The 27007-nt window shown below is 37.2% G+C and overlaps 1 protein-coding gene across 1 annotated transcript in view; it reads right to left on the bottom strand.

The window, feature by feature from the left end:
* Window positions 1-635: 635 nt before the first annotated feature.
* LOC114207438 (fibronectin type III domain containing protein 3C1-like) overlaps window positions 636-27007 on the bottom strand; it is a 62519-nt gene continuing 36147 nt past the window's right edge. Inside the window, 5 exon segments of the mRNA XM_088028983.1 lie at window positions 636-974; window positions 1469-1590; window positions 10440-10606; window positions 11031-11243; window positions 11666-11940. Of these exon segments, the coding sequence (XP_087885109.1) occupies window positions 636-974; window positions 1469-1590; window positions 10440-10606; window positions 11031-11243; window positions 11666-11940 (1116 nt within the window).

Raw genomic sequence — 27007 nt, 5'->3', positions numbered from 1 at the left:
TTATATGTATGTTTAATCATTGTGATTACAGGGTAATCATCACTGAGTGTATTTTAAAGAGTTTAGAATAGTATAAAATGGCTCCCCACTTTCCAGCTTCTACTCACAAAATGCCAATAAGTTACTATTTTCCCACTATCAAAGTAATTATCATGGTACAAGCTAAACAGCTGAATATGTTACTTTGAAAAAATTAAAATACAGACAGTTGGTAGATATGTTTTTATTATTTCATACGAATGTAAGTTGACATATAGAATTGATTTTTCCCCCTTCTGAATAAAATTCCCAAATGCTGTTATCCTCTCATAATTCTCAAAAATTTGCAAAAGGTTACTTAGAAAAATTAAGGCAGAGAATAGCTTTCATGAGAGGTTTTAGATAGTTTTACGTAATAGTGGAAGTGTTTTTGTTGCTAACATTCTCAAATTTAAAATAGACCTGTTTCCTTATAAAATCTCTTCTATTGTCACAATGAATTTCTTGAGTGTAAGGCAGTTCTTTTACTGTCAGATAAATGTTTAATGTTCTACCAAATGAGATTTAAAGTAAGAATTGAGATGTATCTAGCAATTTCAGTATTTGATGTAATTTGTTTTAGAAATTCCTAAAAAGGTAAAATGCATAAAAATACATTAGTTGATTAGATAATGTTGAATTATAACAGCACACAGAATAGCAAGTAGTGCAAATCCTGTCACAAGGATTAGAACAAATGTATCATTACTCATTTCTATCCTGGGCTTTTCATCTTTCTCTTTACCAGTGCTGCTTCTCCCCTTTTGTCCACCACCTTTTCCAGGCCTTGGATGTTGCTTATGAGTTGAGAAGAGAACGCTGGGGCTGTATGGTCCCCAGAGCTCTTGTATCCCAGCAGAATTCTGATATTGGCGTCCAGCACAGACCTTGAAGTGATAATGTGCATTTGTCACAAAGTTGGAAAAGGAGAATGAAGTGTCTGGTCCTTTATATATCTAAAGAAAAATGAGACAAAATGAAAATTTTATTGTCTTACCAAATAAAAAATATGGTATAGTTTTTGACAACAAGAAAACTATGAATTAACCCATTCACCTCATAAATACATTCAAAGCAAAACTAAAAGTTTATGCTTACAGTCTCTAATATCATGAGGACCCAGTACTATTAGGTAATTTTGTCCAGTGTAAGAAATAACAAAGACTTATAATTGTTAAACTTTAATTGCATTTGGTTTGGAGTGAGTTGTGCATGTGATCAGTGAAACCTAGAAATATCAAATCATTCAATAGTAATATGTTAATTGAATGAATAATCAAATTGTCCCAAAATAATATGTACATAAAGCATTAGGGAGAAGGTAGGACTTTTGGATAAGATTTCATCGCTTTAAACATTGTAAAAGGGTATCTTACTCCTCAACAAGAGCTCAATTCCCAGTAGAATATAAAATTATAAAATTTTAAAGACTAAATTTGCAAGAATTTACCAGGTCAGTTCCTTTTTGACTGATGAGTTGAAGATTGTAAACAATGGGATCTCCTTTTATTGGCTCCAAAGACTCCCATTTGATCTCACAAATACTGCTATTCACATGCTGTAATTTAGGTGCTAGAAAAAGAGAATTTCAGTTTAGAGGGTTTCATTTTTCCTAGATGATCTTGAATATGTTGAATTCTGATACAGTTTTCCATGATGATTAAAAGGCAGTCCATGTACACTTAATCTAAGAAATATATAGTTATAGTTATATTTCTTAGTATAAAGCCTTTTGTAATACCATCAAGCATCTGAATAATTGTAATAAAAACTTCAAGAACTTAAAACTGTCAATAATGCGTGTTTGTTTGTTACTAACACCTTATGAGTTTTATTACTATTGTTTAATCCCTACTGGTATAATCTTTTTCATTGTATTTATATGGTGCATCATATATTTGGAAGCATTTCACATACATTAACAATTTTTTAAAAGATTTTATTTATTTATTAGAGAGAGAAGGGAGGAGGGGCAGAGGGAGAGGGGAAGAATCCTAAGCAGACTCCGGACTAGGCATGGAGCCTGATGTGGGGCTCAGTCCCACGACTCTGAGATCATGACCTGAGCTGAAACCAAGAATCCGATGCTCAACTGACTGCACCACCCAAGTGCCCCACATACGTTAATAATTTTATTTTAGGATCACAGCAACTGTGTGAGGAAAGGAGGGCAGGGTCTTTATGTTATTAGTCTCTATACATTTCAGGAAAATGAATCTTAAATATATAAGAAGAGAACAAGGAATTATTGTGGTCTAAGTCATGTTTAATTCCAGTATGTTCCAGTTAGCTTTTCACTGAAAACAGACTACTTCATAATAGTGATTGGACTTGTGTGGAAAGATTGGAACAACTGAATTTCACAAATGAGAAGGAAAAAATGCTCAAAGCTTGAGCTTTCATGACTGTAAGTTGACCTTGTTATGTATTATAGAAAGCAGTCGATTTCACTGTTCAAATAGGGAGATTAAATTCAGTTTCAGAAATTACCAACTGTGTATTAATTACCAAATATGAAGTTACATATTTGTACTAAATATGTATGAATATGTACCATATATTAAGTATATTTTTTAGCTTTAATCAGTATAATTAAACCTATCAGCTGATATTTGTGTGTGTGTGTGTGTGTGTTTTAATCCATTTGAAAACATGTGAGATGAGCAAGGAATGGATATCATGACAAAGTAGAAGGAGAACTATGATGGGGATCAGGAGCCTACCATACCAATTATAGCTCTGCTGCTGGCTCACAGTGTTCTTTAGTTATGTTACTTACCATTCAGGGAATTCGCTTCTTTCTCTTAAAAAATGGGCTGTGGTGGTAGAGTGATTGGCTGAATTAGTTGATTTCAAAGATATTTTTTTAAATATTATGATTTTGGGGGGCAGAGTAGTAGGACCCTAGGCCTGTCATGTCCCACTAACACTACTGGATAACTATCAAATTACCCTAAATACCCCAGAAATCGACCTGAAGACTGATGGAACAAACTCCACAACTAAAGGGAGAGAAGAGGCCACATTGAAGAAGGTAGGAAGTGTGGAGACATGATTTAGGGGAGAAATGGATCCTGGCTACCATGGAGAGGAGGTTGCCTGGTTGTGGAGAAGGGTGAGAGAGAGGAGCACACAGGGCAGTGCACAAGGAGAATGTTTCCCTATAACCACTGGGTTGGAAAACAAGAGGGGCTGAATTTCGTGAGTTCTTGCAACCAGTGAGTCTTAAAGCCTGGAGTTTTAAAGGTTGGTGGCCTTGGCTGGGATAGAGCTCTGCTCTTGGAGAGAATGCAGGCAAACAACCCAGGGGTATACAGTGAGGAAACAGGAATCTGAAGAATGCCTGGGACTCATGGAGGGGAGATTTTTCACTCTTCTTGGAGTGCTTCTTAGAGGGGCAGTGTTTATGGAGATACCTCTCAGTGAACAAAGCAGCTGGCTGGTACCATTTCCCTCCCTGGCCTAAGCATAAACACAGAGCCACCTATACTGGCTGCCTAACTTGCTTGCACCAAGTCCCATGCCTCTATGCTCTTGCAGTTCTGCTCTTCTCAGTCAAGCTTGTTTCAGTCCCAGTGCAGCAGCCCCCTCCCCTAGAAGACCAGCACAAACCTCTGCCCACACCATGTCTTCCAACCTGAGAGTTCTGCAGGGCCTCAGTTCTAGTGGAAGTTAGTATCAGGTCTCATTTCACAAGAATATCAGAGCACATCTAGTTAACACCACATTCAAGCCAGAGCCCAAACACTGCCCAGACAAGGCAAGGAGAGCCTCTGCAGGTGACTGGCCCGAAGGATAGAGCAGACAGAACACAACAGTAGAGCACACAGCACACACCAGAGATGCTTCCTGAACTGCCAGGTCCTGGACACCATGTGACCTCTTCCTCATAAAGCCATTACTTTCAGGAGCAGGAAACATAAGTGGCTTTTCTAACACAGAGAAGAAGGAAGAGACTTAGACAAAATGCCACGATGGAGGAATTTATCCCAAGTGAAAGAACAAGATAAGGCCATGGCAGGAGATCTAAGGGAAACAGATATAAGTAACATGCCTGATAGAGAATTTAAAGAAACAATAAAAAATTTTTAAAAAGCAGCAAGATACTTACTGGGCTTGGGAAAACAGTTGAAGACATCAGGGAGACCCTTACCACAGAGATAAAAGAGTTTAAAAAGAATAAATCAGATGAAGAATGCAATAAATGAGCTTGGAAAGAGGCTCAGTGCAATAAACAGCAGGCTACAAGAAGCACAGGAATGAATTAATGACCTAGAAGAGAAAGTAATGGAAAATAAACTGAACAAAAGAGAGAAGAATTATGGAGCAAGAGAATAGACTTAGGGAACTCACTGACTCCATCAAATGTAGTAACATATGTATGATAGGAGTCCCAGAAGAAGAGAGAGAGAAGGGGGCAGGAAATTTATTTGAGGAAATAATAGCTGAAAACATCCCTAAACTGGGGAGAGAAACAGACATCCAGATCCAGGAGGCACAGAGAACTCCCATCAAAAAAAAAAAAAAAAAAAAAAAGCCAACACCAAGAGATACTGTATTGAAATTTGCAAAATATAGTGATAAAAAAATTAAAAGCAGGAAGACAAAAGAAGTCCTTAACTTATAAGGCAACACCCATAAGGCTAGGTGGAGATTTCTCAATAGAAACTTGGCAAATGAGAATGGAGTGGTATGGTATATTCAAAGTACTGAATGGGAAAAATCTTCAGGCAAGAATACTCTATCCAGCAAGGCTGTCATTCAGAATAGAAGGAGAGATAGAGTTTCCCAGACAAAGAAAGGAGTTCATGACCACTAAACAGCCCTGCAAGAAATATTAAATATTTTCCACTCATTGACTGGAAAGACCAAAAGTGACAAAGATAGGAAAGGATCAAAGAAAATCCCCAGAAACAACAACAAAACAAGTAATAAAATGGCAATAAATACATATGTATCAATAGTTGCTTTGAATGTGAATGGATTAAATGCTCCAATCAAAAGACATTGGGTGTCAGAATGGATAAAAAACACAAGACCCATTGATATGCTGCCTATAAGAGACTCATTTTATTTTTTCAAAAATTAAAAAGATTTTAGAGAGAGAGAGAGTGCATGAGTAGGGGGGAGGGGCAGAGGGAGAGGGAGAAGCAGGCTCCCTGCTGAACAGGGAACACAACGGGGCTTGATTCCAGGACCCCGGGATCATGACCTGAATTGAAGGCAGATGCTTAACTGACTGAGTCACCCAGGCATCCAAAGAGTCTCATTTTAGGCATAAGCACACCTGCAGTTTGAAAGCGAGGGGATGGAGAAACATATATCATGCAAATGTATGTCAGAGGAAAGCCAGAGTTGCAATAATTTTATTGGACAAACTAGACATTAAAACAAAGCCTGTAAGAAGTGATAAAGAAGGGCAGTATATCATAATAAAGGGGACAATCCAACAGAAGATCTAACAATTGAAAATATGCCCCAACATGGGATCACCCAAATATACAAACCAATAACAAACATAAAGGAACTAATTGATAATAATAAAATCATAGTAGGGGACTTTAACACTCCATGTACATCAATGGGCAGATTGTCTAAGCAGAAAATCAATAAGGAAACAATGGCTGTGAATGACACACTGGACCAGATGGTCTTAACAGATATATTCAGAACATTCCACCCTAAAGCAGCAGAACACACATTCAAGCACATATGGGACATTAGCCAAATAGATTAGATACTAGGTCACAAATCAGGCCTCAAGAAGCACAAAAAGATTGAGATCATACTATGCATTTCTTTCTGACCACAACGCTAAGAAACTTTAAGTCAACCACAAGAAAAAAATTTGGAAAGAGCCAAGATGCCCTTCAACAGATGAATGGATAAAGAAGATGTGGCCTAGATATACAATGGAATATTACTCAGCCATCAGAAAGGATGAATACCCAACTTTTACATCAACATGGATGGGACTGGAGGAGATTATGCTAAGTGAAATAAGTCAAGCAGAGAAAGTCAATTATCATATGGTTTCACTTATTGGTGGAACATAAGGAATAGCATGGAAGACATTAGGAAAAGGAAGGGAAAAATGAAGCAGGGAATCAGAGGGAGAGATGAACCATGAGAGACTATGGACTCTGGTAAACAAACTGAGGGTTTTGGAGGGGAGGGAGGGAGGGGGGATTGGTTAGCCCAGTGATGGGTATTAAGGAGGGCACGTACTGCATGGAACACTGGGTGTTATATGAAAACAATAGAACGTGGATCACCACATCAAAAACTAATGATGTACTGTATGGTGACTAACATAACAATAAAATTCAAAAAAAAATTTGGAAAGATCACAGATACATAGAAGTTAAACAAAGGGCCAAACAGGAAATCAAAGAAGAAATAATACATGGAAATAAATGAAAATGAAAACACAGTGGTCCAAAACCTTTGGGATGCAGCAAAAGTGGTGATGAGAGGGAAGTATATAGCAGTAAGGCCTACTTCAAGAAGAAAATAAACAACCTAACCTTACAGCTAAAGGAACCAGAAAAAGAACAACACACAAAGCCTAAAGCCAGAAGGAAGGAAATAATAAAGATTAGAACAGAAATAAATGATACAGAATCTAAAAAACAGTAGAACAGATCAGTGAAACCAGGAGCTGGTTTTTTGAAAAAAATAAAATTGATAAACCCCTAGTCAGGCTTATCAAAAAGAAAGAGAAAGACCCATATACCTAAAATCACAAATGAGAAATAACCAACACCACAGAAATACAACTGTAAGACAATATTATGAAAAACTATATTCCAGCACATTGGACAATCTAGATGAAATGGATAAATTACTAGAAACACAAACTACCAAAACCAAAACAGGAAGAAATAGAGAACTTGAGCAGGCCAATAACCAATAAAATTGAATCAATAATCAAAAAACTCCCAACAAACGTCCAGGCCAGATGGCTTCACAGATGAATTCTATCAAACATTTAGGGAAGAGTTAATACCCCTTCTTCTTAAACTATTCTAAAAAAACAGAAAAGGAAGGAAAACTTCCAAACTCATTCTTTGAAGCCAGCAGTACTCTGATACCAAAACCAGAGAAAGACTCCACTAAAAAAGAGAATTACAGGTCAATATCCCTCATGAACATGGATGCAAAAATTCTCAAAAAATACTAGGAAACTGAGTCCAAGTACACATTAAAAAAATCATTAGTACAATCAAGTGGGGTTTATTCCTGTGTTGCAAGTTGTGGCTCAATATTCCCAAATCAATCATTGTGATACACCACATTAATCAAAGAAAGGATAAGAACCATATGATTATTTCAATGGATGTATAAAAATCTTTGACAAAATACATCTATCTGTGATAAATACCCTGAATAAAGTAGATTTAGAGGGAACATCCCTCAACATAATAAAAGTTATATATGAAAAACCAAGAGCTAATATTCTCCTCAATGGGGGAAAATTGAGAGCTTTTCTGCTATGGTCAGGAAGAAGACAGGAATGTCCACTCTCACCACTGTTATTTAACACAGTACTGCAAGTCCCAGCCTAAGCAGTAGAAAACAAAAAGAAAGAAAAGGCATCCAAAGCAGCAAGGAAAAAGTAAAACTCTTACTCTTTGCAGATAACATGATACTTTATACATAAAATCCAGAAGAATCCACCAAAAAATTGCTAGAACTGATATACAAATTCATAAAAGTTACAAGATACAAAATCAATGTACAGAAATCTGTTGCATTTCTATACACCAATAATGAAGCAGCAGAAAGAGAAATTAAGGTATCAGTTCCATTTATAGTTGCACTAAAAACCATCAGATACCTAGGAATAAACCTAACCAAAGAGATGAAAGACCTGTACTCTGAGAACTGTAAAATATTAATGAAAGAAACGGAAGAGGACACAAAGAAATGGAAAGACATTCCATGCTCATGGATTGGAAGAAAATATACTGTTAAAATGTTTATATTACCCAAAGCAATCTACACATTTAATGCAATCCCTATCAAAATACCACCGCATTTTTTCACAGAGCTAGAACAAACAATCCTCCAATTCGTATGGAACCATGAAAGACCCTGAATTGCCAAAGCAATTTCGAAGAAGAAAAACAATGCTGGAGGTATCACAATCCCAGATTTAAAAGTATACTACAAAGCTGTAGTGATCAAAACAGTTTGGTACTAGCACAAATATAAACACACAGGTAAATGGAACAGAATAGAGTACCCAGAAATGAAAATTGGTCAATGACCAAATGAAATTTGGTCAATTAATCTTTCATAAAGCAGGAAAGAATATCCAGTGGGAAAAAGTCTCTTCAACAAATGGTGTTGGGATAATTGGACAGCAACATCCAAAAGAATGAAACTGGACCATATTCTTACACCATACACAAAAATGAATTCAAAATGATTTAAAGACCTAAATGTGAGAGAGGAAATCATAAAAATCCTAGAGGAAAAAACAGGCAGTAATCTCTTTGACATCAGCTGTGGCAACTTCTTTCTAGACATGTCTCCTGAAGCAAGTGAAACAAAATTAAAAATAAGCTATTTGGACTTCATCAAGACAAAAAGCTTCTGCACAGTAAAGGAAAAAACAAAACTAAAAAGCAGCTTACTGAATGGGAGACGATATCTGCAAATGACATATTCAATAAAGGGTTAATATCCAAAATATATAAATACCTTATGAAACTCAACATATAAAAAAATGAATAATCTAATTAAAAATGGGCAGAAATTAGTAGACATTTTTCCAAAGAAGACATACAGATGGCCAACAGGCATATGAAAAGTTGCTCAACATTACTGATTATCAGGGAAATTCAAATCAAAACTACAATGAGATATCACACCACATCTGACAGAATGGCTAAAATCAACAACACAAGGAACAACTGGTTAAATTGTCTAAAATTAACAGAAGAAACAAGTGTTGGTGAGGATGTGGAGAAAGGGGAACCCTCTTGCACTTGGTGGGAATGGAAACTGGTGCAACCACTCTTGAGAACAGTTTGGGGGTTCCTCAAAAAGTTAAAAAATAGAACTACCCTACAATCCAGCAATTGTACTAGTAGGTATTTACCCAAAGGATACAAAATACAGATTTGAAGGGATATGTGCAACCCACTGTTTATAGCAGCATTATCAACAATAGCCAAACTGTGGAGGGAGCCCAAATGTCCATTGACTGATAGATAAATAAGAAGTGGTATATTATACAATGGAATATTATTCTGCCATCAAAAAGAATGAAATCTTGCCATTTGCAATGACATGGATGGAGCTAAAGTGTATTATGCTTAGTGAAATAAGTCAGTCAGAGAAAGACAAATATCATGTGATCTCATGCATATGTAGAATTTAAGACAGAAAACATGAACATATGGGAAGGGGGAAAAGAAAAAAAAGGAGAGAGCGAAATAAGCCATAAGTGACTCCCAATGATAGAGAACAAACTCAGGGTCGATGGAGGGAGGTGAGTGGAGGATGGGCTAGATGGGTGATGGGTATTAAAGAGGGCACTTGTGATGAGCACTGGGTGTTGTATGTAAGTAATGAATCACTGAACTCTACTCCAGAAACCAATATTGTACTGTATGTTAACTAATAAAATTTAAATAAAGTGAAAAAAAAACTGCATTATGATCCAGCATTTGCGGTACTAGGTATTTACCCAAGGGATACAAAAATACTAGTTCAAAGGGATACGTACACCTTGATGTGTATCGCAGCATTATCTACAATAGCCTAATTATGGAAACAACCCAAATGTCCATCATTTGATGAATGGATAAAGAAGTGGTATATATTTACAGTGGAATATTATTCACCCACAACAAGAATGAAATCTTGCCATTTGCAAAGATGTGGATGGAGCTAGAGAGTATTATGCCAAGCCAAATAAGGTAGTCAGAGAAAGGCAAATACCATATTTCACTCATATGTGGAATTTAAGAAGAAAAATAAATGAGCAAAGGAAAAAAAGAGTGAGAATTAAACGAAGAAACAGGTTCTTAACTATAGAGTACAAACTGATGGTTACCAGAGGGGAGGTGGGTGGGGTGATGGATTAAATAGGTCGTGGGAATTAAGGAGTGTACTTGTGATGAGTACTGGGTTTTGTATGGAAGTGTTGAATCACTATATTGTACACCTGAAACTAATAGTATACTGTGCGTTAACTAATGAATTAAAAAAAAAAACTTTTTAAAAAGTAAAACATTATAATTTTTGGAGTCTTATTAAATTCTAAATTGCACCTTGAATCCATAATTAAGCACTAGAGTCTTCTGCTATTGTTCAACATTTAAAATAGACTGTATTGCAGAATTTTATATCTGAGCTATTGGAGTTCATATTAATGCAACCTTTATTGTCTGGCTTATAATACTTACCTTTAAGTTTGGCTGGTGGAGTTTTGGTTGTAGTGAAAGTATAGATACAAGACAGTGGTCCCTCACCAGCTTCATTACATGCTTGGATTTTAAATTTGTATTGCATATATTCACTCAGTCTGTGCACTTTGTGAGTCTGACAAGGTCCATGGTAAATGATAGAAAATCTGGGATTGGGAATCAAGATGGGAGAAGCAATATTATTAATCAAAGTTCACTTAGGTACAAGTAACTCTAGACTTGAAACTGGTCCTCAGTAAATCCTAAATAAATCAACTTGAAGCCTGGTGGGTACAACACAAAAGGAAAAAAAAATCAGATTGTAAATGTCATAATGGCAAGGTGCTGGCTTTCATATTCCTTTTGTAACTTCTATTCCTTGTTATTAATGTGTGTTATATAAAGGAAGAAATGTTTTGGAAGAACAAAAATAGCTAAATTATCAGTAGGAATTTAAGAAACTATCTAACATGATAATGTACTGCTTTCACATCTATCAGTTCATTGAAACCGCTTTGGATTATATGTTTAAGATAGGAAATTTTAAAACATTTTTATTAGAATACATGTTAAATAGTACAGATAGCTTACCTCCCAGATTGATCTCCTATTAACAAATTGTAGCTTATAAGGTTGGAAAGTAACCCTTTGCTTGAAGAGATACCCCATTTCAGTTTGGGGCTTTGGTGTCCATAGACCACACAATCAAGATGAGGAGAATCAAGTGGTAGTGGCTTGGTTTTGGTTCTTATTGATTGGCTAAAAGGGCTTAGTCCATAATGATTGATAGCTTGAATTCTGATTCTAGTGGTAAGAAAAAAAAATTAAACTATTAATTTGGATTTAGAAAGGAAAATAAATTTCTACATTTAAACTATGCCCCTAGTCACCCTATGAAAAGATACTGACCATCATATTATACTGATTATTATAGTCAAATTTTTGAGGTGAAAATCTTGAATTTGCATTATCAGTATTGACAATTTTTGATGAGGAGAAACTGGCTTTTAGTAATGCCAAATATTTCTAAAATAGTAAAATTCTCTTTCAAAAAATGTGTAGACTATATAAAACAAAGAAATGTAGATTTAGTAGTGCCAGATTTTTCTAAAACAGTAAAATTCTCTTTCAAAAAATGTGTAGATTATATAAAACAAAGAAATGTAGATTTGTTCAAAATTCTTAGAAAAACTTCATCTACCCAAAGTAAGATACAAGCAACTTACTTGTATGTGGTATCAGGCTGTAGATTTTTTAGAAGATACTCTGTTACTCTTTCAACAGTCAGAATTTTTCTGTCTCCATATTCAATGTTATATCCAGTGATTGGAGAGCCATGACAATCAGGTTCCTCCCATTGAATAGCAATGCAAGATGATGCCAATTTGGCAGGAACTTTGTTTTCGACTTCATGGAGCATTGGTACTACTGCTGGTACAGTTGCTGGTGTGGTTACTGTGCCAGTTTCTTCAAACAGTCCAACTCCAACTACATTTGCAGCCTGAAAAAGTATATTCTGTTAGAGCTTCATTATTTTGTTTTGTGCATAAACCATTTTGTTGTATAAAAACAAGACAAAAATTTTAACCTCAAATTCTAAGAAAATGTTTTTTTTTAAATTGAGGTAGAATTGCTCTATAACATTGTGTAAGTTTAAAGTGTATAACTTATTGATTTGATACTTTTTGTTTTTTTAGAGAGAGAGAGTATGCAAGTGGTAGGGAGGGGCAGAGGGAGAGGGAGAGAGAGAATCTTAAGCAGGCTCCATGCCCAGAACAGAGCCCAATGTGGAGCTTGATCTCACGACTCTGAGATCATGACCTGAGCCAAAATCAGGAGTAGGAGGCTTAACTGACTGAGCCATCCAGGTGCCTCTGATTTGATACATTTATATATTGCAGTATGAAACAAAATGACTTGAAGATGCTCACATAGACACCAAAATCTTTAGGTTACATATTTAAGGTAAAAAGTCTAAATATGTGAAGGTAAGTGAAGAATACTAATATGGACATTTCAGGAAAAATATACCTGAACTGAACTCATCACTTAGCCCACTAAAGTTTCTTTCTTTCCTTTATTTTCTAGTTACTATCTCTGTTGGTGGTAGCCTGAAGTTCACATCAATTCACTGTTTTATTGATTTTGTAAATTTTTTTTATTTTGAGATCATTGTGGACTTAAATGTACAATTTACACACTTTACCCCAAAAGGAACATTTTGCATAACTATAGTACAATATACAACCAGGAAATTGACATTGATAAAATCCATTGAAATTATTCAGATTTCACCAGTTTTACATGCACTCATTTGTATAGTGTCATACATAGTTTTATCAGATGTGTAGCTTAATGTGACAACCAACAGTTAAGATATTCCATTGCAAGTATCCCTTGTACTACACTTTTATACTTACAGCAACTTCCTTCCCTCTTTTTCTAATCCTTGACAACTAGTAGTTTATTCTTTAACCTGTATTTTTGCTATTTCAAGAATGTTATATAAATAGAATAATGCAGTATGTAAATTTTTTAGATAGGCTTTTTTTCAGTCAGCGTAATTCCCCTGAGATCCACTGAAGTTGTGTGAATCAATAGTTTGATTCTTTTTATTCCCAAATAGTATACCGTGTATGAATGTGCTAATTTTTAAAACTATATGTTGAAGGACATCTGAGTCATTTCTAGTTTTTGGCTTTTACAAATAAGGAGTTATGTATATCCATGTACGGGTTTTACTGTGGACATACATTTTCATTTCTCTGGGATAAAGTGCCCAAAAGTGCTGGGCATATTAGTAAGTGCATGTTTAGTTTTGTAAGAAACTCCCATACTATTTTACAGAGTGGATGTAATTCACACCAGAAATGTATGATTAGTCCAGTTTTTTACGTCTTTACCAGCATTTAGTGTTATTACTGTTTCTTATTAGCCATTTTGATTAGGTGTGTTGATATCTCACTGTGCATTTCCCTAATGACTAATAATGTTGTAGGTCTTTTCATGTGTTTATTTGCCATCTGTATATCCTCTTCTGTGAATGGTCTGTTCATGTCTTTTGCCTGTTTTGTAATTGAGTTGTTTGGATTTTTTTTTTTTTTTAAGATTTTAGTTATTTATTCATGACAGACAGAGGAGGAGAGAGAGAGAGGGAGAGAGAGAGAGAGAAGCAGAGGGAGAAGCAGGCTCCCAAGGAGCAGGGAGCCCGATGCGGGACTCGATCCCAGGACTCTGGGATCATGACCTGAGCCGAAGGCAGACGCTTAACCATCTGAGCCACCCAGGCGCCCGAGTTGTTTGGATTTTTAACTGTTGACTTTTGAGAGTTCTTTATATATTCTAGGTATTAGTCCACTGTCAGATATGTGTTTTGTAAAGATTTTCTTCCAGTCTATGCTTGTCTTTTTTGTCCTCCTCACCGGGTCTTATGCAGAGTAAAACTTCTTAAGTTTGAGGAGGTCAGGGGCGCCTGCGTGGCTCAGTTGGTTAAGCATCTGCCTTCAGCTCAGGTCATGATCCCAGGGTCTTGGGATTGAGCCCCACATCGGGCTCCCTGCTCATCAGGGAGCCTGCTTCTCCCTCTCCCTCTGCCACTCCCCTTGCTTGTGCTCTCCTAGTCCCTCTCTCAAATAAATAAATAAAATCTTTAAAAAAACTTTGAGGAGGTCAAATTTATCAGTTTTTCATTTTATGGATTGTGCTTTTGGTATGACGTTTAAGAACTCATTGCCTACATTAGATCCTGAAGATCTTCTTTGGTTTTTTTCCAAAAGCTTTATAGTTTTATATTTCAATTTTCAGTTTTCTACGGTCCATTTTGAGTTAATTTTTACATAAGTTGTGAAGTTTATGTTGATTACTCCAAAAAAGACATACACATGGATTACAGACACACAAAAAGATGCTCAACATCACTAATCATGAGGGAAATGCAAATCAAAACTATAATGAGATATCACCTCACACCTTTCAGAATGGCTAAAAAAACCCCACAATAAACAGCGAACATTGGCTAGGATGTGGAGAAAAAGTACCCCTCTTGCTCTATTGGTGGGAATGCAAACTGGTGCAGCCACTGTGGAAAGTGGTATGGAGGTTCCTCATAATGTTAAAAATAGGACTCCCCTACAGTCCAGTATTCACACTCTTTACCCCCCAAATACAAAAACACTAATTCAAAGGGATACATGTACCTCTTTGTGTATTGCAGCATTATTTATAATAGCCAAATTATGGAAGCATCCCAAGTACACATCAATAGATGAATGGGTAAAGGTGTGGTATATATGTATGACAGAATATTATTCAGCCATAAAAAAGAATGAAATCTTGCTATTTGTAATGACATGGATGGAGCTAGAGAGTATAATCCTAAGTGAAATAAGTCAGAGAAAGACAAATACCATATGATTTCACTCATATGTAGAATTTAAAAAACAAAAGAAATTAGGAAAGGAAAAAGAGAGAAACCAAGAAACAAACTCTAAATATAGAAAACAAACTTTTGGTTACCAAATGGGAAGGGGGTAAGGGGATGAGGTAAATAGGTGATTGGGATTAAATGGTGAACTTGTGGTGAGCACTGGGTGATGTATGGAATTGTTGAATCACTATATTGTACAGCTGAAACTAATGTAACACTGTATTTTAGCTATATTGGAATTAAAATACAAAAACGTGTGATGATAGCTATTCTGATGGGTATGGGATAATATCTCATGTAGTTTTGGTTTGGAAATATGTCTATTCAGTTACTCTGCTCATTATTTATTTATTTATTTATTTAAGAGAGATATATGTATATATATTTTAAAGATTTTATTTATTTATTTGACAGAGAGAGACACAGTGAGAGAGGGAACACAAGCAGGGGAAGTGGGAGAGGGAGAAGCAGGCTTCCCACAGGGCAGAGAGCCTGATATGGGGCTCGATCCCAGGACCCTGGGATCATGACTTGAGCCCAAGGCAAACGCTTAATGACTGAGCCCTAGGCACTCCTCTGCTCATTTTTAAATTGAATGATTACTATTTTGCTATTGAATTATATGAGTTCCTCATATATTTTAACCTTTGTGTCAGATATATGATTTCCAAATATTTTCTCTCATTCCATAGGTTTCTTTTTAACTTTTTAAAAAAGACTGTTTTTATTTATTTGAGAGAAAATGAGAGGGAGAGGGGGAGAGAATCTGAAACAGATTCCACACTGTCACAGTCCAACACAGGGCTCAATCCCACAGCTGCAAGATCATGACTTGAGCCAAAACGAAGAGTCAGATGCCTAACCAACTAAGCCACCCAGGTGCCCTACCTTTTAACTTTTTTAATGTTTAATTTGCTGTGCTGAAGGATTTTAGTTTGATATAGTCCCACTTATTTATTTTTACTTTTGGTGCCTTTGCTGTTGGTGTCAAATCCAAAATATCATTGCCACAGCTATGTCAAGAGGCTTACCCCCTATGTTTTCTCCTAGGATTTTTATGATTTCAGTTCTTATGTTGAAGTCATTAAGTCATTTTTGATTCATTTTTGTGTATGGTGTAAGATAGTGGTTCAGTTTCATTCTTTGCACATGGCTGTCCAGTTTACTATTTAGAAGAGATAATCCATTTCCTCTTGTATATTCTTGTCTCCTATGATATAAATTAATTGACCATATGTCCTTTTTATTTCTGGGATCTCTCTTCTGTTCCATTGATTTATGTATTGGTTTCTGTGCTAGTACCATAGTGTTTAGATTACTATAGCGTTGTAATACAGTTTGAAAGCAGGACATGTTATGCCTCTCCTTTTTTCTTTGTCAGGATTTTTTTTGGCTATTTGGAATCGTCTGTGGTTCCATAGAAATTTTAGAATTGTTTGTTTTATTAATGTGATAAATGTTACTAAAATTCTTATAGAGGTTGTGTTGAATCTGTAGATTCTGTGGTAGTTATAGATATTTTAACAACGTTAATTCTTCCAATCCATGGGCACAGAATATCTTTCCATTTATTTGTGTCTTCCTCAGTTTCTTTCAACAATGTCTTACAGTTTCAGTAAATAGATCCTTCACCTTGGTTAAATTTATTCCTTAGTATTTTATTCTTTTTGATGCAGTCATAAATGGGATTATCTACTTAGTTTCTCTTTCAGATTGTTATTAGTGTATAGAAACACAACTTGTTTTTTTTTTTAAGATTTATTTATTTGAGGGGGGTGGGGCAGAGAGAGAGGGAGAGAAAAAAATCCCAAGCACACTCCCCAGTGAACACGGAGCCCAACACAGGGCTCAATCCCACAACCCTGAGATCATGACCTGAGCCAAACCTGAGTCAGATGCTCAACCAACTGAGCCACCCAGGTGCCCCACACAGCTTACTTTTGTATATTGATTTTGTATGCTGTAACTTTATGGAATTCAATTATGATTTCTTTTTTTTTTAAGATTTTATTTATTTCACACACACACACACACACACACACACACACACACACACACACAAACACACAGCACAAGGAAGGGGAGTGGCAGGCAGTGGGGAGAAGAAGCAGGCTCTCTGCTGAGCAGGAAGCCCAGTGCAGGGCTTGATCCCAGGACTCTGGGATCATGACCTGAGCCAAAGGCAGACACTTAACTGATTGAGCCACCCAGGCACCCTCAATTATGATTTTTTTGGTGGAGTCTTTAGAATGTTCTACATATAATGTATCACCTGAAAATAGGGATGGTTTTACTTCTTTATGATTTGGATGCCTTTTCTTTTTCTTCCCTAACTGCTCTGGCTAGTACTCCCTGGACTATGTTGACTAAAAGTGGCAAGAGTTGATATCCTTGTCTCGTAACTGATCTTGGTAGAAAAACTTTTAGCTTTTTACTGTTGAGAATAGTGTTATCTTGGGTCAGTCCTGGTTAGTACTTGGATGGGAGAATAGTGTTAGCTGTGAGCATGTCATATATGGCCTTTATTATGTTGGGGTATGTTCACTCTAACCAGTTTGTTGAGAGTTTCTTTGTTGTTGTTGTTTTTGTTTTATTGTGAATGGATGTCTAATTTTGTCAAATGCTTTTTCTACATCTATTGAGGGATCATATGATTTTTTTTGATCATATGATTTTTATCCTTCATTTCATTAATGTGGTGTATCACACTGATTGACTTGTAGATGTTGAACCATCCTTGCATTCCTGAAATAAATTCCACTTGATCATAGTGTGTGATCCTTTTAATGTATTGTTGAATTTGGTTTGCTAATATTTTGTTGAGGATTTTTTGCATCTATGTTTCTTTTTTCTTAAAAAGATTTTATTTATTTGACACAGAGAGAGAGAGACAGCGAGAGCAGGAGCACAAGCAGGAGGAGTGGGAAAGGGAGAAGCAGGCTTCCTGCCGAGCAGGGAGCCTGATGTGGGGCTCGATCCCAGGTCTGGGATCATGACCCGAGCTGAAGGCAGACGCTTAACAACTGAGCCACACAGGTGCCCCTGCCTCTATGTTTCTTGGGGAAACTGTAATTTTCTTTTCCTGTACTGTATTTGTCTGGTGTAGTATTGTAATGTTGGTCTCATAAAATGAATTTTGAAGTATTCTTTCCTCTTCTATTTTTTTGAAAGCGTTTGAGGATTTCTATTAATTCTGTAAATGTTTGGTGTAATTCACCAGTAAAGCTGATAGGTCCTGGACTTTTCTTTATTGGTAAGTTTTTTATTAGTGATTCAGTTTCCTTACTCATTATTGATCTGTTCATATTCTCTATTTATTCATGATTCAGTCTCTGTAGGTTGTATGTTTCTAGGCATATATTCATTTCTTCTTCCTTTTTCAACATGGCATATAATTGTTCATAGTACTCTCTTATGGTGTTTTGTATTTCTGGGGCATCAGTTGGAAAGTCTCCTCTTTCGTTTCTAATTTTGTTTATTAGAATCTTTATTTCTTGGGGTGCCTGGGTGGCTCAGTCAGTTAGGCATCTGACTCTTGGTTTCAGCTCAGGTCATGATCTTGGGGTCCTGAGATCAAGCTCTGTGTCAGGCTCCCTGCTCAGTGGGGAGTCTGCTTCTCCTCTTTCTCCCTCTGCCCCTCCCCTAGCTCGTGCATTCTCTCTTTCTCTAAAATAAATAAAATCTTTAAAAAGAGAATCCTCATTCTTATTTTCTTGGTAAGTCTAGATAAGGGTTTGTCTATTTTGTTTATCTTTAAGAAAAACACCCATGTCTCAGTTTTGTGGATCTCTATTTTTTTGGTCTCTATTTATTTCCACTCTGATCTTTGTTATTTCATTTAACTAGTTTATTGTTAGCTCATTGTGTTATTTCCTTCATTCTACTAGGCTTAGGTTGTTTATCTTTTTCTAGTTCCTTAAGGTGTAAATTTAGTTTGTTTGAGTACTTTCTTTTTCCTTATTGTAGCCATTTATCACTATGAAGTTCCCTCTTAGAACTGCTTTTGCTGCATTCCATTAAGTTTTGGTATATTGTATTTACATTTTCATTTGTCTCAAGATATTTTTTGATTTCTCTTTTGATTTCTTATTTGATCCTTGACTATTCAGTAGCATGTTGTTTTAGTCTCCACATATTTGTGAATTTTCTAGTTTTCTTCTTAATAATTAATGTCTAGTTTCATACCATTGTGGTTGGAAAAGATGCTTGATATTTCAATCATCTTAAATTTTTTAAGGCTTTTTTGTGACATAACATATGATCTATCCTGGAGAGTATTGCATATGCACTTGAGAAGAATGTGTATGCTGCTGTTGGATGGAATATTCTGTAAATATCTGTTAAGTCCATCTGCTCTAACATACAGTTTAAATCCCATGTTTCCTTTTTCACTTTCTGTTCAGACAATATATCCATTGTTGAAAGTGGAATATTGAAGTTTCCTACTATTATTGCATTGTTGTTTGTTTCTCCCTTCAGGTCTGTTAGTTTTTGCCTTATATATTTAGGTGCTCTTATGTTGGGTTCATCAATATTTACAAATGATATATCCTCTTGTTGGATTAGGCCATTTTCCACTATATAGTAACTTTATCTGTCTCTTATTGCAGTCTTTGGCTGAAAGTCTGTTTTGTCAAATGTAAGTAGATCTATCCCTACCTTCTTTTGGTTTCCTTTTGCATGGAATATCTTTTCCTATTCCTTCACTTCGTGTGTGTCCTCAGAGCTGAAGTGAATCACTTTTAGACATTATATATAGTTGGGTCTTGTTATTTTTTCAGCCATTTTGACTGTAGAATTGTGCCTTTTGACTGTAAAATTGAATCCATTTACATTTGAAGCAATTATTGATAGGTTTGGACTTATTATTGCAATTTTAATTGTTCTCTGGCTGCTTTTCCAGAATTGTTTCTTTTTTATTCTCTTGCTCTTTGTGATTTGATAATTTTCTACAGTGATATCTTTAGATTCCTCTCTCTTTCTCTCTTGTGTATGTATTATAGGTTCTTGCTTTGTGATTACCTTGAGATTTATAAAAAACATATTTATAACAGTCTATTTTAAGCTGATAGCAACTTAAGTTTGCATGTGTACTAAAGGTCTGTATTTTTACTCTAACCTCCATTTTATGTCTTCAATGGCACAATTTACATGTTTTTATCTTATGTATTCATTAAATTATTGTAATCGTTTTTAGTACTTTCACCTTTAACCTTCACAATAGATTTATAAGTGTCTTACCCACCAATGTTACAATATAGTATTCAGAATTTAACTATGTAATTACTTTTACCACTGTGATTTATACTTTCATGTTTTCCTGTTACTAATTAGTGTCCTTTCATTCAGCTTTAAAAGTCCTTTTAACATTTTTTGTAAGGCCAGTGTGTTGGTGATGAACTCCTTCGGGTTTTGCTTGCTTGTCTGGGAAATTCTTGATCTCTCCTTTAATTCTGAAGGACAACTTTTCTGGGTAGAGTATTCCTTGTTCGCAGTTTTTTCTTTCAGCTCTTTGAATACATCATGCCACTGTCTTCTTCCTTGCAAAATTTCTGCTGAAAAATCTGCTGATATTGTTATGGGGGTTCTCTTGCATGTAACAAGTTGTTCTTCTTTTGCTGTTTTTAAGATTCTTTCCTTGTCTTTAACTTTTGACAATTATGTGTCTGCATAATGGGTCTTTTTGGATTATCTTAGTTGGTCTTTTGGGACTTTTTGGATCTAGATGGCTGTTTTCCTTCCCTAGTTTAAGGAATATTTTAGCCACCATTTCATTGAATAAGCTTTCTTTCCCTTTCTCTCTGTCCTCCTCCTGCGATCCCTATAAACATATATTGGTTTCCTTTATAGTAGCCCATAAGTCCCCTCCTTTTCATTTTTTTCTTTTTGTTCCTGTGATTGCGTGAGTTCCACTGCCCTGTCTTCAAGTTTGCTGATACTTTCTCTTCCACTTGCTCTTGTCTGTTGTTCAACCCTTTTATTGAATTTCTCAGTTCAGTTATATTCTTTACCTAGGTGATTTCTATTGGGTACTTTTTAACTTTCTTTTTGTTGAAATTTTCACTTTGTTCATGCATTGTTCTTCTGACATTGGTTAGTATCTTTATGACCACTATTTTGAACTCCTTATCAGGTAAATATCTTATTTCTATTTTATTAAAGGCTGTTTCTGGAGGTTTATCTTGTTTTTTTGCTTGTAAAATATTCTCTGTTTCCTCATTTTACCTTTCTGTGCATTAGAGAAAACATTTACCTCTCTCACAGTCTTTAAGGAGTAGCCTTGTGTAGAAGATGAACATTATCATTTGGCCTGGTCCTAGCCCTTAGTGATTGTGCGAGCTTGTTTCTTTGTTCTTAGTGGTTCCAGTGGTTTAAGGTATGCCAGTATCTGTCAGTGTTCCAAAGGGAAGGATACCAGTCAGCACCTCAATTCAAGCTTATTGGAAACTGGACCCTCAGCTGCAGCTTTTAAGATATGCAAAACAGACTCTTTCAGGGAAAGACTGGGAAATGGGTGTTTCTGACTTGTGCCCCTGTACTGAGCCCTGGGGTTACAGCCAGTCAAGAACTGTTTCTTTGTCTGCTACAGTACTCTGAAACCTATAAATGCAAGCTTCACTGGTCACCAGAGCCAGGAAATCAATTGTTGCATCCTCTGGGTGGCAACCACAATGCTGGGGTGCCATACATGTGCACAAGCTCCTTTCAAGGAGATACTAGTAACCTGGAGTGTGGCAGATGGAGATTGTATTTATTGCTTAGACGTGTCTAAATTAGGAGGCTGACTCTTAGGTCACAGCTTTAAAAATATTCAAATAGGCCTTTTTCAGGGAAAGGCTGGGAGATGGGTGTTTCTACTACCTCTGCACTGAGACCTGAGGGGATAGCCAGTGTGAGTCCTAGCAAGCCCATTAAGACTGTTTCTTTGTTTGGTACAGTGTTGTGGGTCTCATGGATGCATTCCCCATTTGCTTTCAGAGCTAGGTATTTTAGGGGCCTGCCCATTAGGTGGAAGTTTTCAAACTTGGTGTGCTAGGTGTTGGACCCAAATTCCTCACTCCTCAGAGAAAAACTGGCAGTTGTGGGTTTCCTCCCCATTGTATGTTGCTGTGCTGTATGTGGAGTTTATATTGAGAGTATATCTCAGCTTTTCTTACCCATTTTGATGTGTTTTTTTCTCTCATCTTTCTGGTGTTTATGAGTCCCTCAGCTAATTTCTGGATTTCTTTCAGAGGAAATTGTTCCATGTTTACCTGTGGTTTCAGTGTGTCTGTGGAAGGAGATGAGTTCAGGAGCCTGTTATGTCACCATTTGGACTAGAACCCCAATGTCACTTCTTTTCTGAAGTTCTAAGCCTTCTTTTGTTATCATTTCCTTTTTTTAAAAGAGTGATTTCTGTATCCAATTTTATTGGGAGTTTTACTGGCAACAAATTCTTAGTTTTCCTTATCTGAGAATGTCTATTTTCTTTTCATTCCTGAAGAACGATTTTACTGAATATAATTTCAAGTAGACAGTTAATTTCTTTCAGGACTTGAAAAATGTGCCACTTATTTCTGGCCTCCATGGTTTCAAAAGAGATATATTTGTCTTTTGAGTTGATTTTCACCTATAAGTAATGTACCATTTCTCTCTGGGTGCTTTCAGGATTTTTTAATTTGTTTTTTATTTTCAGAAGGTTAATTATGATATGTTTTGGTACTGTGGATTTCTTCAGATTTGTTGTATTTTAGATTTTCTCAGTTCTTTAAATTGTTTGGTTTATGTTTTTCCCCAAATTGGGAAGTTTTTATTGTTTCTTTGGACAATTTTTCATTTCCACTCTTTCTCATCTCTCCTTCTGGAAGTTTAGTGATATGAATATTAGCTCTTTTGTTATTGTTCCATATATCCCTGAAACTTTGTTCATTTTTTTCTTTTAAAATCTTTTCTGTTACTCAATCTGTATTCAGATTTTATTAATCTGTCTTCAGGTTCACAGATTCTGTCTTCTGTCATCACTCTACTATTGAACCCATTCAGTAAGGTTTTTATTTTGGTTATTATATAGGGCAACTATTTTCACCATATGACTGTCTCTGAGTGTGGGTCTAAGCTCAGCTTCTCACTGGTCCCTGATGATACCATGAAGGGGTAAATGGAGAACTGATTAATATCTGTGTTCCTTTAGGGTGGAGGTGGAAGCTCAGTTCCCAGTTGTGTCCTAATGACACCAGGAGAAGGGAGTGGGGTAGTAGGGTGCCAAGTAGCATAGCCTCCCACACCTAGATTTGCCTCTTTGATGCTGAGTAGAGATGCAGGCTGAGCTCCTCAGTGGACAGCAGGTGAAGGAGGGATCTGAATGTTGCCTAGCCCTGCTTCCCATGTCCTCATTCAGTCTCAGTGCTGGTAGGTGGAAATGTAGATTAAACTTCTCACTGGGGGGGAGGAGTCCAAGATGGCAGAGGAGTAGGAGACCTTCATTTCAGGAATTCAGTTAGATAGCTATCAAACCATTATGAACACCTGTGAACTCAACTGGAGATTGAAGAAAAGAATAGCTGCAACTCTACAAATAGACAAGCGACCATTTACCACAAGGTAGGAGATGTGGAGAAGTGAATCCAAGGCGATATATGGGAAGATAGACCATGGGGGGAGGGAGCCTCCCTCAGCTGGCTACTGGCAAGTGATAGAGCAGTGGAGCACAAAATTGGAACAGAAGTCTGCTCCAATGAGTGATGTCACTCAGGCAGCTAATCGGGAGGTGGAACCCTCCCTGGGGGAGTGTGATCTCAGGATCCTTGGGGGTCACAGGAAGAGTGGGGGTGCCTGAGTGTGGCAGAGCTCCCAGGTATTGGAGCAGCGAAGCCGGCCGCAAAGAGTGAGCTGAGGAGTGGGCTCTCAGCTCGGCGTTGCCATAAACTGTGATCTGCAGCACAGTTAGGCCACTGCTCTTCAAATAGGGGCCCAACAAGTGGCAGAACCAGGGAGAGCCCCCTTCCTCCCCTGGGAGGAGTGGTGCAGGAGCATGTGGCAGGAATCTGCTGGGTTTGGAGACTTCAAACAGGGCTGTGTGCCAGAGATAGCAATGCTCGGTCACAGTCCAGGTGGGCACGGAGTGCTAGAGACTAGGGAGACTAGGAGTGATAGGAGTGATTGACTGCTTTTCTCTGTGGGCTCACAGAGGAGTGGGGGCCCGAGCTTTCGGCTCCAGGGCCAGAGATTGGGAGGCTGCCATTTTCATTCTAATCCTCTAAAGCTGTGTGGAAAGCCTTCAGGGAACAAAAGCCACAGAGAACAATCCGGAGCAGATGACTTAGCCTGGCCCCTGGCAAGGGCAGTACAATTCTGCCTGGGGCAAAGACATTTGAGGATCAATGCAAAAGGCCCCTCCTCCAGAAGATGTGGAGATTGGTACAGGCAGAAGTGGAGATGGACTGAACTGAAGGATCTGTTGAGGGGTGTCGACCCCAACATTGCAGCTCTGGGTTGCAGGGCTATATTAGCTCTGACCCTCTAAAGAGAAGTGGAAAGATGCCAGGGAACAAAAGCCACACAGCCAACCAGCTCACATTAAGCCCATCCCCCTGACAAGGGGTGGGGCAACCCCACCCAGGCAAGCAGCCCTCTCTCCCAGAAGACAGACTGGAAGAACAGGTGAATAAGCTTAAGCTTATTTCCCACAGAACTGTGAAACTCCAGCGCCAGGGGAAAATAATAGGGAGCTCCAGCTGCTCCCTCACAACTCGTTTATACTTCAGGCTCAAATTTTACATTTCTTTTTTGGTTTCTTTTCTTACTCATTTTCTTTTTTTTTTAAACCCTGCTCCCATTTCAAATATTTTGTATTTCCCAACTGATGTTTTAAAGTTGCTTCTTAACTTTTATTTTCTTTTTCACATATATGCTTTATAGAGTTATACCCCATACTAGTCCAGTTTTCACTCTATTCAATTTTATCTTGATATATATGTAAGTTCTGATTTCTTTGCAATTTTGGGATATAGTGTCTTCTACCATACAGACCAAAAATCAAGCAGGAACAGGCAGATCACCCTGCTGTGTCCACCCTGAGAGATTATAATCTTTCTCCCCGCCCTCCTCTTTTTTTCCTCTTTTTTTTTTCTTTTTTATTGTTTTGGATCATCTTGGCTTTGATGGCGTATCTGTGGTAGCTTTTGCCCACTTTGGATTTTTTCGTAGATGCTTTTTGCTTGGGTAATGGTTGATATTTTGGATGCTGTCCATTCCCTCAACCATCCCTCTACAGAATGACTAGAAGGAGGAACTCCCAACAAAGAAAAGAATCAGAGACAATGTCCTCTGCCACAGATCTAATGGATATGGATATAAGAAAGATGTCAGAGGCAGACTTCAGGGTAGCAATCATGAAGTCAATAGCTAGGCTTGAGAAAAGCATTAGCGACAATATAGAATCTCTAAGGGCAGAATTGAGATCTAATCAGGCCGAACTACAAATGCTATGAATGAGATGCAGTCTAAACTGGATACTCTTTAACAGCCAGGGTAAACGAGGCAGAACAATGAATCTGTGATCTAGAAGATAAGCTGATAGAAAGGAAGGAAGCCAAGGAGGATAGGGATAGGCAGGTAGAAGCCCATGAGAACAGACTTAGATCAAAGATGCCTTGAAACATTCCAATGTCAGAATTATTGGGATCCCTGAGGGGATGGAGAGAGAGAGAGGACTAGAAGGCATATTTGAGCAAATCATAGCTGAGAACTTCCCCAATCTGGGGAAGGAAACAAGCATTCATGTCCAAGAAGCAGAGAGGACCCCTCCCAAAATCAATAAAAATAGGCTAACACTCCAGCATATAATAGTGAAACTTGCAAATCTTAAAGCCAAGGAAGCTATCCTGAGAGAAGTTAGGGGGAAAATATTTGTTATGTATGGAGGGAGGAACATCAGAATAACATCAGACCTATCCAGAGAGACCTGGCAAGCCAGAAAGGGCTGGAAAGACATAATTCAGGGTACTAAATGAGAAGAACGTGAAGTCAGGTATACTTTATCTAGCAAGGCTGTCATTCAGAATGGATGGAGAGATAAAGAGCTTCCAGGACTGGCAGAAACTGAAAGGATATGTGACCACCAAGCCAGCCCTGCAAGAAATATTAAGGGGGATTCTATAAAAGAAGAAAGACCCCAAGAGTAATATAGACCAGACCAGAAATTTAAAGAGATAATCTATAGAAACAGGGATTTTACAGACAATATGATGGCACTAAATTCATATCTTTCAATAGTTAAGAATTAATAAGATCGATAAACTTCTGGCCAGACTTATCCAAAAGAAAAGGGAAAGGACCCAAATCAAAATCAAGAATGAAAAGGAAGAGATCATGACTAACACCAAGGAAATAGAAATAATTATTAGAAATTATTACCAGCAACTATATGCCAACAAATTAAGCAGCCTGGAAGGAATGGATGCCTTCCTGGAAACTTGTAAACTACTAAGACTGAAACAGGAAGAAATAGACAATCTGAATAGACCAATAACCAGTAACAAGATTGAAGCAGTAATCAAAAAGCTCCCCAAAAACCAGAGTCCAGGGCCAGATGGCTTCCCAGGGGAATTCTACCAAACATTTAAAGAAGAAATAATACCTACTCTACCGAAGCTGTTCCAAAAAATAGAAATGAAAGGAAAACTTCCAAACTCATTCTATGAGGCCAGCATTACCCCGATCCCAAAACCAGACCAAGACCCCATCAAAAAGGAGAATTACAGACCAGTATCCATGATGAACATGGATGCCAAAATACTCAACAAGATCCTAGCCAATAGGATCCAACAGTGTATTAAAAGGATTATTCCCTATGACCAGGTGGGTTTTATTCCTGGGATACAAGGGTGGTTCAACATTTGAAAATCAATCAACTGATAGATCACATTAACAAAGAAAAGACAAGAACCATATGATCCTCTCAGTTGATGCAGAAAAAGCATTTGACAAAATACAGCATCCTTTTCCTGATTAAAACTCTTCAAAATATAGGGATAGAGGGAACATAACTCAATATGATAAAAACCATCTATGAAATGTCCACAGCGAATATCATTCTCAATGGGGAAAAAGCTGAGAGCTTTTCCCACAAGGTCAGGAACACGACAGGGATGCCCACTCGCAC

This window comes from Eumetopias jubatus, unplaced genomic scaffold (assembly GCF_037043125.1).
Source record: "Eumetopias jubatus isolate StellerSeaLion01/CBP00866 unplaced genomic scaffold, mEumJub1_p1.0 scaffold_11, whole genome shotgun sequence".
Lineage (NCBI taxonomy): Eukaryota > Metazoa > Chordata > Mammalia > Carnivora > Otariidae > Eumetopias > Eumetopias jubatus.
This window is presented reverse-complemented; position numbering and strand designations above follow the sequence as displayed.